At 42.5% G+C, this 18,568-nt stretch overlaps 2 protein-coding genes across 7 annotated transcripts; one reads left to right on the top strand and one right to left on the bottom strand.

The window, feature by feature from the left end:
* The first annotated feature begins 302 nt into the window (after positions 1-302).
* On the top strand, positions 303-7,385 carry LOC133895247 (C2 and GRAM domain-containing protein At1g03370-like). 6 transcript variants are annotated; one of them, XM_062335400.1, is made up of 10 exons: positions 309-669; positions 743-1,391; positions 1,574-2,944; positions 3,348-3,530; positions 3,701-3,984; positions 4,071-4,187; positions 4,600-4,856; positions 5,079-5,256; positions 5,381-5,653; positions 6,752-7,385. In XM_062335400.1, the coding sequence occupies exons 2-10, from the start codon at positions 1,043-1,045 to the stop codon at positions 6,944-6,946; spliced, it is 3,207 nt and encodes a 1,068-aa protein (XP_062191384.1). In that variant the 5' UTR covers positions 309-669; positions 743-1,042; the 3' UTR covers positions 6,947-7,385. The 6 variants fall into 6 exon arrangements, 5 of the variants coding, with proteins under 5 accessions (XP_062191388.1, XP_062191387.1, XP_062191384.1 ...); XM_062335402.1 differs by having other exon boundaries at positions 310-1,391; positions 1,574-1,801; positions 2,195-2,944; XM_062335401.1 differs by having other exon boundaries at positions 310-467.
* Positions 7,386-8,182: 797 nt separating this feature from the next.
* LOC133895248 (probable E3 ubiquitin-protein ligase XERICO) lies at positions 8,183-9,150 on the bottom strand. The gene has a single exon (XM_062335405.1). It carries the CDS (start codon positions 8,963-8,965, stop codon positions 8,501-8,503), a length of 465 nt encoding a protein of 154 aa, XP_062191389.1. The 5' UTR covers positions 8,966-9,150; the 3' UTR covers positions 8,183-8,500.
* Positions 9,151-18,568: the final 9,418 nt, after the last annotated feature.

Consider the following 18,568-nt stretch of genomic DNA (forward strand, 5'->3'; position numbering starts at 1 on the left):
CACCTATACATTCATAAATTACTGTAGTGATTGATTTTTTTCGCTGAACTGGAACGGTTTGTTATTGTAGACTATTGGAATTGTTTTGTTTTATCATTTCACCCATGCATCTCAACAATCTGAAATAGGTGACGCCACTGGTTTGATTAACTGGTAACAGATTTTATAATTAAGCTGCCACAAGTCAACGCTGCTTACATAGCAAGGACTATATTCTAGGTACAAAAGAGCTCAGCAATATGAGCATTGTACGATTTTGGAACCGTTGCAATGCACGGACACTCACTAGTTACAGAAAACATTGCATGTAGTTCGCTACAGAAACGTGACGAATTCCTCCGAAAATTCCGCAGTTTCAAAAGCGAAGCGACGGCGATCCCCAAACGTGGGGAAGGGACGGGACGAGAGGAGAGGAGGGAGAAGCGAATCGAACCTGGAAAAGCGAGGGCGCCCGCTAGTTTAATCGCGTACGCATGGCCAAAGCAAATGCCTTCTTCCCCTTCCTCGCTCTCCATTCTGTTTCGTGTGTCGTTTGACGAAATCTCGCGTCCATGTGGGAGGTTTTGACTTGATCCAACCAAGAACGCGCCTTTGAGCCGTATAATACTGCCGGTTTCGAAGTCCGGTCGTGGTTTACTTCCATCATTTGGTTTACTTCCTGCCACTCGCGTGCGTGCGCCTCTGCTTACCCATTCTTGCTTTCGTCTTGCTACGTGTAAATCTGATCTGCTCGTGTCTCCAGATCATCGGGGCTGCTTGAGTTGAAGTTGGAGTTGGCAATGACCAGGGACGAGGCGACTATTTGATCTGAGTGCGTGAGAGTTCTTGCTGCTTTGGTGCCTGGATTGGTCGGATTGGAGAGCGGCGGTATCTTGGCCGATTTCTTGGGGTGGCCACTGTTCTTCTGAATTTCTGATGTGGGATATCGCTTAGGATTGGAAAAGGAGCGATCTTGTGATCGATTTCTGCTCCTCCTGGTGATTCTTGTTCTCTTTCAACTTGGGGATTGGGGAGTTTTCCGGTCGGGCTGAGTTGAGCGGAGATGAGGCTGACTGTTCGTGTGATCGGAGCCCGCAACCTACGGGCCATGGATTCCAACGGGTTCAGTGATCCGTACGTGAAGCTGCAGCTCGGGAAACAGCGATTCAAGACCAAGGTGATCAAGATGAACCTGAACCCGACTTGGGATCAGGAGTTCAGTTTCCTCGTCGGTGATGTCAGAGATGTGCTCAAGTTCTACGTCTATGACGCGGACATGCTCGGGATCGATGACTTCCTGGGGCTGGTGAGGGTGCCGATAGAGGATGCGCTGGCTGCCGAGAACTTCTCGCTTGCTACCCGGTGGTACCAGCTTCTTCCGAAGGGCAAAACCGACAAGGCAGTCGATTGTGGTAATTTCTCCAGCTCTTTTGCTCACAAATGTTTGCTATGCGAAATCATGCTTGTTGCTTTTGCTCACAAGTGTTTGACTTTCTGAAGTTGCATCATCTTGCTAGTTACTAAGTTCTAATCTATTTTGTTATCTGAAAAATGTGATCACCACTTTGTCTTTTTATTTGGTTCCACCCTGCAGGTGAAATTTGTGTCTCAATATCTTTAGAAACAGCTGGAGCCACACGATCATGGTCTGATGATCTTGCTACTGAATTAACTGATATACAGAGAAACTATTCATTGTCAAGTCAAAGCACAGGAGTATCTATTGCATCAGCTTATAACAAAAGTGAATCTTCTAAAGAAGATAATATCAGTGGGTATTTTGATGGAGATGAAGTCCCTGCAGAGGATAAATGTAGTGAAGGTACAGGTACTGACAGAAATCTAGCTGCTGCAGAGGACACATCTAATGGGATTCCTAATGCAACTTTGAATGGAACTGAAACCTCTAAAACATATAAGCCATCATTTGTTGATCGTGTCTGTCAAATATTTGCTAGAAAAAATGGTGATTCAGTACCAACATCCTTAGTAACCACTGAGCCTTCCAAAGAAGTTCAAGAAGAACCAACCGTATCTGAGGATCCTGTAAGCCAACACAATAGTGTGTGTCCAGAGACTCCATTTGATGAACTACTGAAATCTTTTGAATCGAGGCATGAAGGAGTCGAAATGCCTGTAAATTTACAAGGAATTCTTATTAATCAGTCATATATTGCCTCACCTAGTGATCTGAATAACCTTCTCTTCTCACCAGATTCAAATTTTCGACAAACAGTGGTCGAGCTCCAAGGTTGTACTGATTTCAAAACTGAACCCTGGAGAGTTGATAATGATGGGGAGTCCTTGAAGAGAGTGATAACTTATACAACTGCACCTTCGAAATTGGTTAAAGCCGTTCGAGCAACAGAGGAGCAATCTTATTTGAAGGCTGATGGAAAAGAGTATTCAGTTTTATTAAGTGTTAGCACCCCTGATGTTCCTTGTGGTACTTATTTTCGGACAGAAATTCTTTTCCGTATTATGCCAGGTCCTGAACTTGACTCTGAGCAACAGACATCACACTTGGTAATTTCTTGGCGCATGAATTTTTTTCAGAGTACTATGTTGAAGGGTATGATAGAAAATGGAGCAAGACAAGGCTTGGAGCAAAATTATGCACAGTTTTCGGATTTACTATCACAGAAGGTCAAGCCTGTTGATGTCGAAGATGCTGGGTCTGACAAGGAACAGATCTTAGCTTCGTTGCAAGGGGGGCAGGAATCTGATTGGAAGATAGCATTTCTGTACTTCTGCAACTTAGGTGTCTTGTCCTCTATTTTTGTGGTTCTCTATGTTACTCTGCATGTTTTACGAGTGAATTCAAGTGTAGTTCAAGGGTTCGAGTTTCCTGGATTAGATCTGCCAGATTCTCTCAGTGAGATTATCGTGGGTGGGCTGTTGTTTCTTCAAGTACAGCACATATTTAAGAAAATTACGTGCTTTGTTCAGGCAAGGGACCAAAAAGGTATTTTTCTTTTATCTTCCGTGCTATCTCTAATATGAATATCAGAATATGTAGTTAAAACAAGCTCATCTTATGTGAAATATGTTCCTTATTACTACAGTGATTTACCAGATGTAAAACAGAAAAGCTCAGGTACACTTGTTTTTAGCTTGAATTTTGTAAATGAACCAATGAATATTCTCTACATATCTGACACCATCATGTTGTGAGAAGTGGAGCTCCTGAGTTGGGGAAAAATACCAAACTTTAGTTTCTAAAGTTTTTTTTTTAAGAAACTAGCACCCTAATCCTCTGAGGAAAAACACTACAATATTATGGCTTGCATTTCTTGATGTGTTCTATTGGATTATATATGCATGAATGTGAGTATACACCTCTTTTGTTAATATTTTCTCTCATGTAGTTGGTGACCATGGTGTGAAAGCACAAGGTGATGGATGGTTGTTAACGGTTGCTTTAATTGAGGGATCCAAATTGGCTCCAGTTGATGCTACTGGATTCTCTGATCCTTATGTGGTATTTACTTGCAACGGTAAAACAAAAACAAGTTCAATTAAGTTCCAAACATTGGAACCTCAGTGGAATGGTATGTGTTTTGTGGTACAGTTTCTGGTTTTTATGTTTATTTAAACTTTTCATCTTCTTCCATAACAACACATCACTAAGAAATCGTGAATTTGGATTGCACTCGGACAATATGTGTTTTGTGATACATCATGCAACAGTTAACTAAACTTATTTTGCTAAATTATGCAGAAATCTTTGAATTTGATGCCATGGAGGATCCTCCATCAGTGATGAACGTACATGTATATGATTTTGATGGACCGTTTGACGAAGTTACCTCCCTTGGACATGCTGAAATTAACTTTGTAAAATCAAACTTGTCAGAGTTAGCTGATGTATGGATTCCTCTCCAGGGTAACTTGGCTCAGTCTTGGCAGTCAAAGTTACATCTAAGAATTTTTTTGAACAACTCAAAGGGCACTGGTATGGTCACTGAATATCTGAGCAAAATGGAGAAAGAGGTTGGTAAGAAGGTGAGAATTCTCCTTCCTTTCTCTTAGGTGGTATATTGTTACCGTGTGATTTCCCCCAATCTTATTTGAGTAGCTGCTGTTGCCAGATGACGTTGAGGTCTCCTCGGACGAATACTGCATTCCAGGAGCTCTTCTGTCTGCCAGCAGAAGAATTTCTCATCAACAGTTTTACCTGCTACTTGAAGCGGAAATTGCATGCACAGGTAATTTTTTAGTTGTGACTTACAGATATGCCTAAATTACAGTTCTTATTTGAAAAAATTGCACACCTTGTTCCTAACTTTCTATGAAAGAATGCTGGGTGCTGATATGGAAATTTCCATTAGTGGTGTGCGCATATTTTGTAAACTATGAACATCTGATATAGCTGATTCACACATTTGTACTGAAAAGTTGAGTATTGTCAGGAAAATTTTGCATTGCTTAAATCTATAGTTCCCTTATGCTGATATTATAGTACTTCCCATGCTATGTGAGTTAAAAGTTGGTATCTATTAGATTAATTTTGTTAAATTAATTAGATCAACTAATTGTATTCATGTGTCCCTATTGGTTCTGAATAGCTGATTAACTTTCCAGTCAATTAACAAAAGGTTCTTCTACTTTTAATTTCAGGGTCATCTTTTCTTATCACCAAGAACAATTGGATTTTATTCAAGCATGTTTGGGCGGAAAACAAAATTTTTCTTTCTATGGGAGGATATTGAAGACATACAAGCAATACCTCAATCACTATCATCATGGAGTCCATCCATTGTAATAACTCTTCACAAAGGTAGAGGCATGGATGCAAAGCATGGAGCAAAGAGCATGGAGAATGGAAAGCTTAGGTTTCATCTGCAGTCTTTTGCATCATTTAGTGTTGCTAATAGGTAAATCTCCAGTTCCTAAAACATATGGTGCACTAAATCTTTACTTGAGCTCCATAATATCAAACCCCCTTAAACGAACTTCATGTTAACTGCATATTTGAACTATCGAGAAATCTGGTTTATATATCAGTATCGATCCACACAATACCTTGATTCTTGAAACATCCTTTTGCATTTTATATATGCTTCTTGCCAGAATAAATTTCTTTTTATGCTTTACAGAACAATAATGGCATTATGGAAAGCAAGATCTTTGAGCACAGAGTTCAAAGTACAAATTGCTGAAGAACAGTCCCAAACTTGCACCATTCAGAGTGAGGATAGTGGAATTTTTGTTGGCGTTGAGGATTCCAAGAGCCTTCAGATGACTGAGGTTTTCTCCTCAACCATTTCTACCAATGTAAGTTCGGTTAACTTCCACAGACCATGGCAAATCTAAGCCTACACCTGCAAGTTCGTTGGCTACTACTTACCATGCAGTCTATCACGAGAAGTTGAATTGATATACTTGTCTCTCTTGCCAGATGGCCTCGCTTATGGAGGTGTTTGATGGAGGTTCTTTGGAAATGAAAGTAATGGATAAAGTTGGATGCCTCAATTACTCTGCTACACAGTGGGAATCAGATAAACCTGATGAATACCAAAGACAAATTCATTACAAATTTAGCAAGAAGTTGTCTCCTGTTGGAGGAGAAGCGACAGGAACTCAGCTGAAATCTCCTATGCCCAATAAGAAAGGATGGATAATTGAAGAGGTGATGGAACTCCAAGGAGTCTTTCTTGGTGACTTCTTTACGGTATGTATACGTATTTGAAGCTTCTGCTCTGTGCCATTCTGGTTGGTATTTCCATACTCCCTTTATCATGCTTGGAAGGTCCCTCCTCTCTAGTGCTTTGGATTGTGACAGGTTGTCTATTGTCACTTACCACCCGAGAAGTGTAGGTTCATTTACATGCCATTTGTTCTTTATACTAAGAGTTAATTTCAGAAAACCATCACCTTTTGTCCTAACTATCACAAAACCATCAGCTTTTGTCCTAACTATCACAAAACCATCACTTTTGTTGCCCATTTCACAAAGCCACCGATACATTGGGCAGTTATCTCACAGACCCACCACATTAGACATTTTTGCCTATATGAACAGTAACCAACGCACTAAAAATCTTCCACCTTTCTCTAATCCAATGAGAGACCTTCCCAAGCTTCAAAATTTTTAGGATGATTTTTGTGGGATACTATAATTCATATGCAACCCATTTTGATTGGTTTGAACCAAAAATCCTAAGCCAAATTCAAACTAAAATTCTTCAAAGTTGCAATCTTTTCTAATTTCTATAATTTTTAAGGATTCAGAATAATTCCCTAAAATCTAAGAACTAATATTCTTCATAAGCCATAGACTAATTTCTAAAATTATTTCAATCTCTAGGTTACATAGAAATTTTATGAGTTCCTTCACAAAGCATTGCTCTTCATTAAACTCTTATACTAAACTGTTTTATTGTAACAGAACTGCGGCACTCAATTTACACCAGTTTGTTGAAATTTTTGTGCTAGAATAGTTGTTCAATTATGAATAAAGCATCCAGATTTTTCAGTGAAACAAATTACATAGGTTTACCCTCAGCGTATTAAAATATATGAAACTATTTAATTGGACGGTCCTCTGCTGTAAGTTATCAATTTGAGGACATGTTTGCCATTGGGTCAATGGCATAATATATCGTAGTTGTGTTGTAAAATTTGGTTTGGGGGTAATTATGTGGAGACAAAAATTAAGAAGCAGGTCCTTTCTATTCTGAGGAAAAATCAAACTTGCCATGCCAATTTTCTTCGTACTACCAGAATAAACACAGTATAAATGACCTGTTCTCCTCTCTTGTACCTGCAGCTTCATATAAAGTACCAAATCGAGGACCTTGCGCCTAAACAAAAGGTATGCAATGTTCAAGTCTCTCTTGGAATTGAATGGTCAAAGACCACCCAGCATCGGAAGCGAATCGAGAAGAATGTTCTTTCCAGTTCATCGGCTCGCCTGAAGGAGATGTTCAACCTATCATCAAGGGAGCTCTCACATGTCAGATAGGAGCATTGACGTCTTACCATCCCTGTGCATAATACTGAATGACTGAACCTAACCACCGGTACGACCCCCCCCCCGGGTACATACATTGTTTGGCTGAAGATACGCACGGACAACAATGGATTCTGATTCATGTGTTCGAATAATGTGGTTGTGGACCACTGTGGTTGAATTTTTGGTGAAACTCAGGGTGCCCATCCTCAGGTTTGTTGTACCTGATCAAGTATGGCTGAAATTTGCAGATATTGCAGCATTTGGATGCCACAGAAGGGCTATTAGCATAAGCATGAACTTGGATTGCACACAGTAGGATAGCTCAATAGACAATAGATGTATGTTTTCCTTGTTGTATTGAGTTAGTTGGATTAATTGCTCACATATTGAGCTGTACAAAAGCAAGAATAAGTTATCAAAAAAAGTTCTGAAGTTTACAGACAGGGAATTCGCTTCTCTTCGTCCATCATACATTTGTTTTGTCTCCAGTTCACTGCAGTAGCAAATAGAGATGAGGATGCTGAAGGCTTGAGATATTATTATCAGAACCAGACGCGACACTAACCAAAAACCGCCATGCCTGGGGCAGGCCTGCTGAAAGAGACCAGTACTGTTCTTATCCAACCTGAGCAAAGCGAAGTTGGACTCCAACTCCCCAACAGGAATGCCCTTTTGGAACACAGGAAAAGTTCACAGTTTCTATGGAAACTTCATGCGAAATTCATGTGAAATTGATGCCTTTTCACCCCTTTTGTCTCTGTGCGTGCCCGGCTGTTACGGGATCTGGGCCATGCACCGCAGACAACACGTAAGCACGCACCCCATGTGAGTATGTGACTCGCGTAAACTATGCTAGTGCTCACCGGTGCCTTTCAGCGCCTTGTCTGCTGCCCCGCCCCGCCCCAGCGCCGGCGGCGGATGCGTGGAAGCTCTAGAGATATCGGCTGCCCTCTCCTCCCCCCAAAAAATATCAACCGTCGCTTCCTTCACCACTAGAACGTTCCCCCCTTTTATTAGAGTACCATTTTTTTCCTCAACAACATGATTAAATTTTGCAAAAAAAGAAAGAGTAACCTACTTCTTCTAGTGAGTAGACCTTTTTAGTTCCTAATTTAGCTTCTGTTCTGCTAAGATCATAGGGTTGCTAATTTCAGATTTTTATAAATAAATGGTAGTACTCCATAGTAGTAAGTATACTATACAGTACGTGTTTTGGGAGATAAAAATGTATTTAACAAGCGTAGAAAAGCAAAAGGGGATCGGCACAGTAGTGGCATCAATTTTTTTTTTTTTTTCTTCTCGTCTCTTCGCCTGTACACAGTAGTGCAAGTGCTACACCTCCGTCGGAGCACTCTGCAAATATTTACATGGCACGGCAGCAAACACAAGCAAAGAGAAGGAACAAAAAAGGGCACGGAAAAGGAGGAGGAGGAGGAGGAAAAAAAGCTACTAATTGGGAGCACTAGAGCTAAATAGGCCTCTCAAATTCCTACGCGGACACAGCAGGGCCACGCCGATCTGACCCGGTGGCGGAGCGGGTGAGTGAGTAGCGGCGAGATATCTCTAAATCCGGGCGAGGCGAGGAGTCGGAGAGGGAGAGTCGTCGGCGGCGGGGAGGAGGCGGAGGCGGCAGAGCGGGCAGGTGGCGTGGTCGTAGTCGAGCCAGGTCTCGAGGCAGGCGCGGTGGAAGAGGTGGCCACAGGGGAGCCGGTTCACCACCGACTCCGGCTCGAACCGGGCGAGGCACACGCGGCAGTCCACCCCGCCTCGCCGGCGCCCGAACCGCGACGGCCTGAACCTGCTCCGGAACCTGTCCGCGAGGCTCGGCCCCGCGGCCGCGGCCGCGGCTGCGATCGCCGCGAGCTGGTGCTCCTCGCTGCCGTCCTCCCAGGCGTGTGGCACGGCGAGGCCCAGGAACACCAGCGCGGAACGCACGAGGTCGGCGAGGATGGCGATCGACACCGCCGCGTTGTACAGGACGTAGGCCAGAAGGCTGTCCTTGGGCGCCGGCATGCTGGAGATGCCCATCTTCGCCGGAGACGGTCAGGGCGGCGGCCGATCCGTGGAACCCACTCGGTGAACTGCGAGATTCCTCGCGGATTTGGGGGCGCCTCTGGAGTCTGGACTAGATTGCAATTTGGGGGTTTCGGGGGAGGTGGGTGCGATGCGAGAGATGGGGATGGTAGTGGATTTCAGTGGAAGCCTGGAAGGATGGTGTGGTGAGCCATTTATAGATTGGCTTGGATTGGCTCCGTTTTCAGTGGAAGGAAGGTGTGCTGCGTAACGGTAAACGTCACAGTTACCGTGGAGGTTTATTACGGTAAATTTTGCAGCGCGTCTAACCCATGCCTGTTTGACAGAGCTTCTTAAAAAAAATTAGAGCTGCATATGCTTAGCTCTAAAAATTTTGTGGAATTGATGAAGCCATGGGTTCATCAGAGTTGTTTGGGTGAGATATTTAGTTTTAATTTTAAGCTATAATAAAGGTTTTAATCTATATAAGATTTTAAGTTTGTAGGATAAAATAAAATGGTTTAAATATCTATTTTTATTTTAAAATAATAATATTATGTTTAAATTAAAGATCCTTAATTTATACAAAGATCCAGTATTAAAAATGTCTAGAGTTGGGATGATCAATTTAAAAAAAAAATAAAGCTATAATTTTATCAAATAGACTCTTAATTTAAAAACTTCAGATTTGGAGTGGACTCGAGATCTAGAACTTTACCAAATAAAATCTAATTTAATTTGTACCCCTCGTAATTTGGGAGAATGAGGATCATGCTTTACATGTAGGAATATAAATTTTTCAAGATGATACTACTGGTGGCAATTCATGTTATCTGTTCTTGTTACTCCAGTAGACAAATGGTTTGATTCTAAGGAGCGAGTCTACAGATTAATAGTGCCGTTTAGACTTACTACTAAACTTCAAACTTTGATCTGATTTACTACTTGTTTGAGATAGTCTCCATTGTACATATCTTAATATACATTAACAAAAGTTAATAAAACATGCTTTCAATTAATTTGTTAACTATACGATTTTGAAATACCCAAATACTCCCGAGTAAACATCGACAAAAAAAAGTTTTATGTGGAGCAGCAACAGTACCAAGTTGTTGTACCGGTCGTGTAGCTGTTGTCATGGTTATAATCACTCGGTCGAAATGGTCCAGAGGCAGCACTGTAGTTATTGGATACGACCATGGCAGGTGATGCGACCAAACATCAAAAGTAGGGATGGATATTCAACCCGTGAGTTCGGTACTGCAGAGTTTGCATCGATCCAGGTTATCTTTTTCGTCTACGGTCCATCGGATCGGTATCTAAAATGTTTTGGATCGGACTCGGATTTGTGTTTTAGTGTTCACCGACAGGTGTCCATCGGGTCACACGAAACAATGCATTGTACATGAGAAAAACCCATACGCATATCCAAATACCCCATTCGTCCAGGAAGCCCACGCGCACATGCTACGACCGACAGTCAGAACCCTAGCCGGCTGGCCCCATTTGGCCATCCCTCCACGTGGACATGCGCCGCCGCCTCAGCCACTCACCGTGGCTACGAAAAACCCATCGCGTCGCGCGGCTCCCAAGAATGGCACGCCACACCAAGGCAGACTCCAACGTGACGAGCCTAGCCCCGTCATCGCCGTCGCGGTCGCCGCGCAGGGCGGCCTACTACGTGTTCAGCCCCGCCGCCTCCCACTCTGACGTCCTCCACGCCTCCGGCGACGCGGTCGCCGCCGAGAAGATGTCGCTAGTTGAAGGTCCGTATAGTTTTAAGTATGATTTTAGTAATTAATGGTAATATATATAGATTAATAATTATGTTGATAATTATTAGTAGGTTATTTTTATAGGTGATGTATGGATGATTGGGCACGGATTCAATAAGAAATGATATGTGATTCACAGAAATACATCAAGATGTATGAGTTTCAATGATATTCGGATAAGTGGTGAAAATACATATGGACTAATAATTATATTAAGAATTGGTAGTAAGTTATTTCATAGGAGATATATAAGTGATAAAATCATAAATTTGTTAAGTAATACTGTAAGATCAAAGAGATGCATCAAAGTTATTAAGCTCTACATGATGCTTATAAGATGAAGGAGAAGCTAAAAGAAGATTGACGATAAACATAAATGCGAAGTCACTTGTGGAGATCAAATGACTAAAGGTATAACATTGTTAATTAATTTTTTTTAACTAACTCATATACTATATGGTTGAGAGTAAGTTGGAGTTAGATTCTATATAAAAATCAAGTATTGAATTGAGATATTTAACGTGCCAAGTTAGAAGAGCAATATCAAGACAGACTTAGTGGACAGCTTGTGTGATTTATGCTTATGGTTTATGTCTTGGTAGTCAACCAGATAAAAATGTAAAAAGAGAAGTCTTCTATGTTTGGTATATAGGAAGCAATCAAATGAATTTTATCAAGCTTCTGAAATATGATAAGAGGCTGACGATGGATTAGCTTATATCAAGACGGGAGAAGGACTGAAGGAGAGTATGAAGCTTGTCAAGCTTGCAGCACCGGGCCCGGATGCTCGACGCGTAAGCGCCCGTGTTCTGTCCCATCTGCCCAGATGCAGCCATCTGTCCCTCTGATCCATCATAAGCTCGTTCAAACCCGGGTTTTAGTTGAACAAGATGACTGGAATTATCGACGGGGAGCATCGATCATTGCTGGGATGATGTTGATCGAGAGGAATAGTGGGGGGGGGGGGGGGGGGGCGTCTCTTAACGCGCATCTGGATCTGCTAATCGCAATCTTACCTTTTGCAGTGACATTTACGTATTGGCTAAATTAGTCTTGATACTTGTGTAGTGGGAAATGCTGAAAAACGAGGTGATTAACGAGCAACTAATCAAGGTAGCATGTGATCGTACAGGTTTAAAAATAGTCACTTGCGATTTGATTTTCCTAAACTTGGCTCGCGGACAAAGGGACGGCGGGTTCTTGCGGCTGAAACCTCCAACACCGCGAATATGCTGCATGATTTCCATGTACAAACCCGATTAATTAAGGCCGATGCTTAGGGGAGGGGCTCAAGCCCTCCTACCTATGGCCACTCTTCTATAGCTTCTTCTCATTTTTTTGCAAGTGAAGAAGAAGAGAGAGATGAGGTGAATAAGGAGAATGAAGATTAGTTCTCTTCTATAATTTTGCTACGTCGGCTACTGGGCAAAAGATACTAAATACACGAGCTAGTGTGGGTTTAGTGCAGGAATTTTGTGTGTGCTTCGGAAGAATATCACAGGGAAGTCAACAAAGACAGTTCGTACTCTGATGATTGTTGAATATAGCTGAAGTATGCATTAAGTAAGAACAGTACTCTTATGATTGATGGTTACAATTAAAGAATTCATTAAGCAAGATATTGTTGAGAGATTTTGCTGGTATCGGCGCATGTGGAGGCGCTAATCCAGAATGGGCATCCGATGAGGAATTCAGGGGCCAATTCATTGGATCAGATTAGGTGCGCCTATTGGCCGTAATATTGTATCTGCTCTTCTGTCTATTTGTCTTTTTTTAAATAAAATGTCGTTAAACTAGTCCACTGCATCTAAAATAAATATGATAGAATAATCCTCTGATCATTGCGTAAAGTGCATCATTTATCTACCTTCATACGTAGTAAGATTTTTTGGTTCAGTTAATGAAGGTTTTGGTTGCACTGCTGGAGCGGGTTCTTTTTGGCGCTACTGATGAGTGGCCTGTTCTGCCTGCGTGTGCAGTGGAGTGGTAGGTCACAGCACAGTGCGTAGCTGGAGCTTGTAGGCACCACCGCACGGCTCTCTGCTACGGCGGTGCGGCCGTGCGGTGGTGCCGCATGCATCGCACAGGTCGATCGGCCGGGGGCACGCGGAGAAAGCCCCAGGAAGCGGAGACGTGGGCAGGGCAAGGCCCGCACCGCGGCGCCCACTTGTCACCACGGCAACTCTATCGCGTGTAGGGTAAAAACGGGACGGATATTTTCCGCTCACTCCGATTGAGGGAAGTGTTACGAAGTAAATATAAATATAATAATAGTTATTTGATACTATTTAAGTCTAACTCTAAATCTAAGAAAAAATAAGATACAAATAAATGTTATCCATCCTAAGTATTAAAATGTTAGATGTTAAAAAAACATATTATAATTTTACTTAACAATATAATAATATATAGGTAAATTGTCACACATATGTATGAAAATAATATTAAGGATCAGCGGCTACTCTATGTGTGTTTATTTTTATTGCACTTTTATATTATTTAATGTGTTGTGTAGTAATGCAAATGAAGTGAAAAAATTATATTTATTTGATTAATCGAAAGCTTACAGCACTGTATATTTCGATTTTAGCTTAAAAAATAGAATATAAGATAAAAAATAATTATTCGATACTATTCGTATTCGATCCTAACTTCGAAAAAATTATAGAATAAAATACCGAATGAACAGTATACGTCAGTATCTAATCCGCTTACCCCACTGATCGCGCGCCCATGCCGCGCTGCCCTGCCCTGCCCACGGTGCACGCGAGAAGCAACCGAGCGTGCGGGAGCCCACCACGGGCGCGACGGGTCGACGAGAGGTTGGTGGCGCGGTGCGCGTCCGCGTCGTGGCGGCTCCGCTGCGGGCGCGGCCGGGCGGGCCAGGCGGCGCGCGCGCGCGACACTTGGACGGGCACACACACACGTCCCCGTCCCCATCCATGGCGCACGGCCTCGTCGCGGGCTTTCCTTTCCTCTCGGGCTCTCGGCCCCGCGCTGCGCTTTCTTCGCCTCCACGGTTCCCCGTTCGGCTGCTTCCGCGCGTCGCCGCTGGAGTCTGCGGCGGGGGTAGTAAAACCTCCGCTACCTATACGCGCTAACGTGATTTGCAAGCAGTTGCGGTACTTGATTTTTGGGAGACCAAACATATCGCTCTTAGACAGCATGAAGACAAGTGCTCGACGTGATTATTAGACTCGTACCGCTCTGGTGTTACGAAGTTGTAGAGGGTAGATAGAGTCAATAAAATTTTCTTTTTAAAAAGGCCACTAGGATTTAGCCATCAACGGATATGCTTGTAGCATAGTGGTAGTGCACTATGATGATGCACGTCCGACGGGGGCTCAAGGCCTTATTCCGCACTCCGCCGTAAAACGGCTTCCAAGGAAAGCTCTGGTAAAGAAAGCCAGCTGTAAAAAAAAAGATTTAGCCATCGATCCATGGATGGGGTATCCACGGTGAGGCTGAACGTCGTCGGTGCTCTGCTACGGTAATATGGTGGTGGGGTAAGTAGTAATATCTCTATTTTTGTTTACTTATCACTAATTTTTTATTATAGCAATTTTGATCTTATGTTTTTTTTAACGAAAAATTTACGAATACTTAAAAGTATCTGAAATATATTTCACAATAAATCTAATGCTACGAAAGTTTTAGTTATTTATAAATCTTTTTTAAAAAACCACCACACCAAGACCAAGTCCGACGTAGCAAAGTGCCAAAATCAAGTGCGGAGACCAATCAAATCATCACCAAACGTCGTACATCTCTCCTAAGCCTTTTCCAAGGCGGCTTCCTCTCGAACAAAGGACTTTCCTGCCTCTTCAATAATAAGAGGTAGCTATTATCTCTAATTTTTATTAGAATATTTTTTTAAAAGATTCTATTTCTAATATATCTCATAATTTTTAGAGTTATTTTTAATTTCAATGAGAAAACTAACTTATAAAATTTCATTCGTTAGTAAGATTCTTCTCCACATCAGTTTTATCTCTATTCCGTCTATTTCTTCTCTCTAAATACTATATTAATAAAAATTAGCTGTTATTTAAAACCACTAAAGTTATCCTAAGTTATCATGAGCGCCGCAAGTTGCAGAGGTGCCGAAACACAGAAGCAGAGAGCGCTGCAGTGCCAGTCTGCCAGGCTCTGAGGCTCCCCCAAGGCCCCAAGGCAAAGAAGAGCGCACGACGAGGAGGCGACGAGACCGGTCACCTCCGTCGCGATCGCACAAGCGTCAAGCATGCCGGGCCGGTCACGTGGAGCCGGCGTGGGGATGACGCCGATAGGTGATAGGGCTGGCCTCCTGGCTCGCGTCGTCTCGTACCCGCCTGCCTCCCTCAGATGGAGCCCACGGCGCGGGCAGGAGCCAGCCGGGGGGCGTGGGCCTTGGGGACGTGGGTGTCACGTGGCGGGCGCGAGGGGCGCACCTGCACCGGCAGCAACGCGCGCAACGCGTCCCGCCCCCGCCGCCCGCCGCGTGGCTTGCTACGTGTGCGACGCCGAGTGGGGAGGGCTGGAGCTGCCCCTCTTGCATGCTGACACGGCGTACCCCCTCCCCGCCACGGTGTCACCGTTCGCCGAGCTTTGCCACTGCGCGCTCGCAAGTGTGGATGCGTGGTACTCCAATAGTGTCTGCTCACATCTCACGCAAAGGGAAAAAATTGTTCGCTCAGGTGGGAGTGGGATGGATCGTGGATGCGGTGCAGTGTGTCGAGATTGGGCGCGTGCATCAACGTTTTCATCACTCGTGACACCTGGGGAATTATGTTGCGCTACACGTACCGACAGACTCTGCACCTGGGACGAAAGCGTTTGTGAAGATTCGCAGTACTGTAATCTTTTTCTCGGTTTTTAACTGAATTTTCTTTTTGTTTTTAGGTCCGGCTAACACCTGCACCTGTATCCAAATGCACTTCCATCGGCATACTTTTTAATTAGGAAATTACTTGATTAGTTGGTTTTCTAATTAGATCACCTACCCAAATTAGACATCTGCATGCAGGAACATGCACGTGCACATAAAATTCTTCAGATTATATCTATTTTTCTGAAAACATTATTAGAAACAGAAAAGCATATCTACATAGAATCCGTAGAAAAACACTATTGGTACAAGCCAGGTAGATTTTTCACCTTTAATTAGCACAAAGCCTATTTGACTATACACTAAAATAATGTAGAACATGTCTTGGCCATTTACATCATTGCACAATTGCGAAACAACAAAGGAATTGTTTTAGATGCATCATATAAGGCCAGAATGTGCTTTCAGATATTATTGCAATCGTAAATTTGCATACTTGCAAATGTGCTTGCAGGTAGCCTTTCTCGAAGACATGCACAAATTTGGAAGCCAATAATGCATTATGTCAATAATCAGATGTGCATAATGAACTTGCTTCCAATAATCAACAAAAAATGCTTTCAAATTGACTATGTATTACTTTCAGAAATATATAAAAAATACTATATGGACATGAAACTCAATCAGTACTTTATAGGAAACATGAATTGTTCATACATTTTGAACTTGCCTTCAATAAATAAAAAATACTTTGAAGTTGACTATGTATTGCTTTCAAAAATAGATAAAAATGCTTTCAAACCTGTACATGACAACCATGATGTACTTGTACCTGCCCCCTTCAGATGAAACAACTGATTTTCACAAACCAATTGCGCTGGTGATCCGAAGTCGTAATGCCACCGCCTCCTTCAGCGCTCACGCCAAAAAGAGCAGATTACTCCAAAAATACTTATGAAAAGATACAATATTGCTTGTGGAGAGAGAAGACGTGAAAAATAACTATATTGTTATCTTGCTTCTAACAAGGACATATTGTCATGGAGAGTTGCAACCTTGACAAAAAGCATATATGTATTTCGTCACTCAATTAAGTATTAAAAATAGTATCTGATGAAATAAAAAATTGCTTTTAAAAATACACAATACTGTTTTTGGACCTAACTCCTAAGGGCATCATTTAGCGATCCTATGTGGATATGAGATCTGTCGATCCTGTCTCCAAAAAAGTAGTAAATTCTAGCGTTAGAAAAACGCAAACACTGAACGTCACCAAAGAAACCAACGGCATATCGACAAATGCTTCTAATTCATTTAAAATGCTTCTAATCCGTTGAAAAATTGCATGCCAACATAAAACGACAAATCTGCTCTAATACCTTAACAAAAATGTGGCAGTAAGAAAAAAACAGAAAAGATCGTTTTGCTTGCACAACGTAAGAACACAATCCCAGAACATTACGTTGTTTTGCATTACTTTGGCTTGGCCGCTGATCTACTGCATTGCCAAAAGGGTTGGGCCTAAAAAAATAATGAAAATTGGACGTTTGCACAATTAATGCTTGTATTATGAGAAATTGAAAATTGTCCAGTAGAAAATGCACAAATATGCTCTTCGATTGAATCTAGAAAACAAAATTATGAGGATTTAAAAACTGCTAATGAACACAACCTTTGCTGCTAATGAAAACATCAGTAAAAGAAACACAAGGATGATTTTTTTTTTTTACATATACCATATATCCTTGGCAAGTTTATTAAAAAAAAATACTAGAGTGCAGTGTAAAACTTGCTTCCAATAGAAACTGAAGAGTCTTATAATGCATTCTTGAAATGGTTTTAATAATTGTATTTTTCTTTCATTTTCGCAGTTCTAGATTGACTTGAACTAGCACCTATTGATGAAAGTACAAACTTCAGTATGACAACACTAAATGAAGATTTCAACCTACATTTTTGTACTCAACTAGCTAGAGCATGCTCTTCTACAAACTATAATCAGTTTGGTGCAGCAAGTTCTGATGCAGCTGGGATATAGATGCTTATAGTGACAGAATTGATGCTATCACTAGAGGATACTCATCTGAATGTGCAAAATTACTATGGTGATGATGCAGAAGCATTTTCGTTTAATTCGCAAGCACTTCTTCTTCCACACATAAGCAACTTCTTTTGCCACATAAGATCACAGGAAAAACTAAAAAAATCCAAAGAAATGCTTGACAAGTTAACCTAAATTTCCCAAATGAGAATATCAAAATGATGCACGAGCACACTCACCACCGACGCCGTTGATCACCAGCTCCAGGACGATGTCCCCATCGCCGTCGTCGCGGCACACTCCCCATGGAGCCTCTTGGAGTTCGGGTGCTCCTTGCTCCGACGCTGGAATGCATGCCGATGCTCACGTAGGGCGCGTTCCACACAAAGTTGAACCCTTCTGTTGGGTACTAGAAAGTTTCTTTGGTCTCGGGTTCGACTGTGTGGCTGAGGAGGAAACAGTGCTGACATTCTGCTGGATAGGATCTATAGTCAGAACGCCCACAATTTTTGGTTGCTTACTATGTGGTACAAAGAGTACTCATGGCAAAGCGTCCTCCTGCAGCTGCGACAGTGATGCTGCCAAAGTAAAGAAAAAAATCGTCAGAGTCATGGTATTTCCACTACTACAACCAGCTAAGCTACGATCCGATTCACAGCAAGAGGACAGAGAAGTTTACATCAAAACAAGTTTGGTTGGGGGATCAGACAATTTTTCAGAGAGATAGAAGGAGAGGAGGGGGGTTCGTACGCGGCGACGGAAGGTGGAGAAGGTGCAGTGGTAGACGTCGCAGTGGGCGGACTCCTGGAACGGCGATGGCGTCTCCATGACCGATCAGACGACGCATAGCGTGGGAGGCATGAACATGCCCGTCACCTCTTGCAAGCGCTTGATGCCTACGATGCAGCTCGTGCTGTAGAAGAGCAGCATGTCCTACAGCTCGGCTCCCCTCTTGCTAGGAGGCCAGCAGCACCGGGTCCCCCTTACTACGGGGC

This window comes from Phragmites australis, chromosome 16 (genome assembly GCF_958298935.1).
Source record: "Phragmites australis chromosome 16, lpPhrAust1.1, whole genome shotgun sequence".
Taxonomy (NCBI): Eukaryota; Viridiplantae; Streptophyta; class Magnoliopsida; order Poales; family Poaceae; genus Phragmites; species Phragmites australis.

What these genes read in the sequence shown, in the direction of transcription:
- LOC133895247 (XM_062335400.1), top strand. Translation starts at nt 1,043, where the DNA reads ATGAGGCTGACTGTTCGTGTGATCGGAGCCCGCAACCTACGGGCCATG. An exon ending in CGACAAGGCAGTCGATTGTG is followed by an intron (nt 1,392 to 1,573) that starts GTAATTTCTCCA and finishes TCCACCCTGCAG; the next exon opens with GTGAAATTTGTGTCTCAATA. An exon ending in AGCGGAAATTGCATGCACAG is followed by an intron (nt 4,188 to 4,599) that starts GTAATTTTTTAG and finishes TTTTAATTTCAG; the next exon opens with GGTCATCTTTTCTTATCACC.
- LOC133895248 (XM_062335405.1), bottom strand. Translation starts at nt 8,965, where the DNA reads ATGGGCATCTCCAGCATGCCGGCGCCCAAGGACAGCCTTCTGGCCTAC.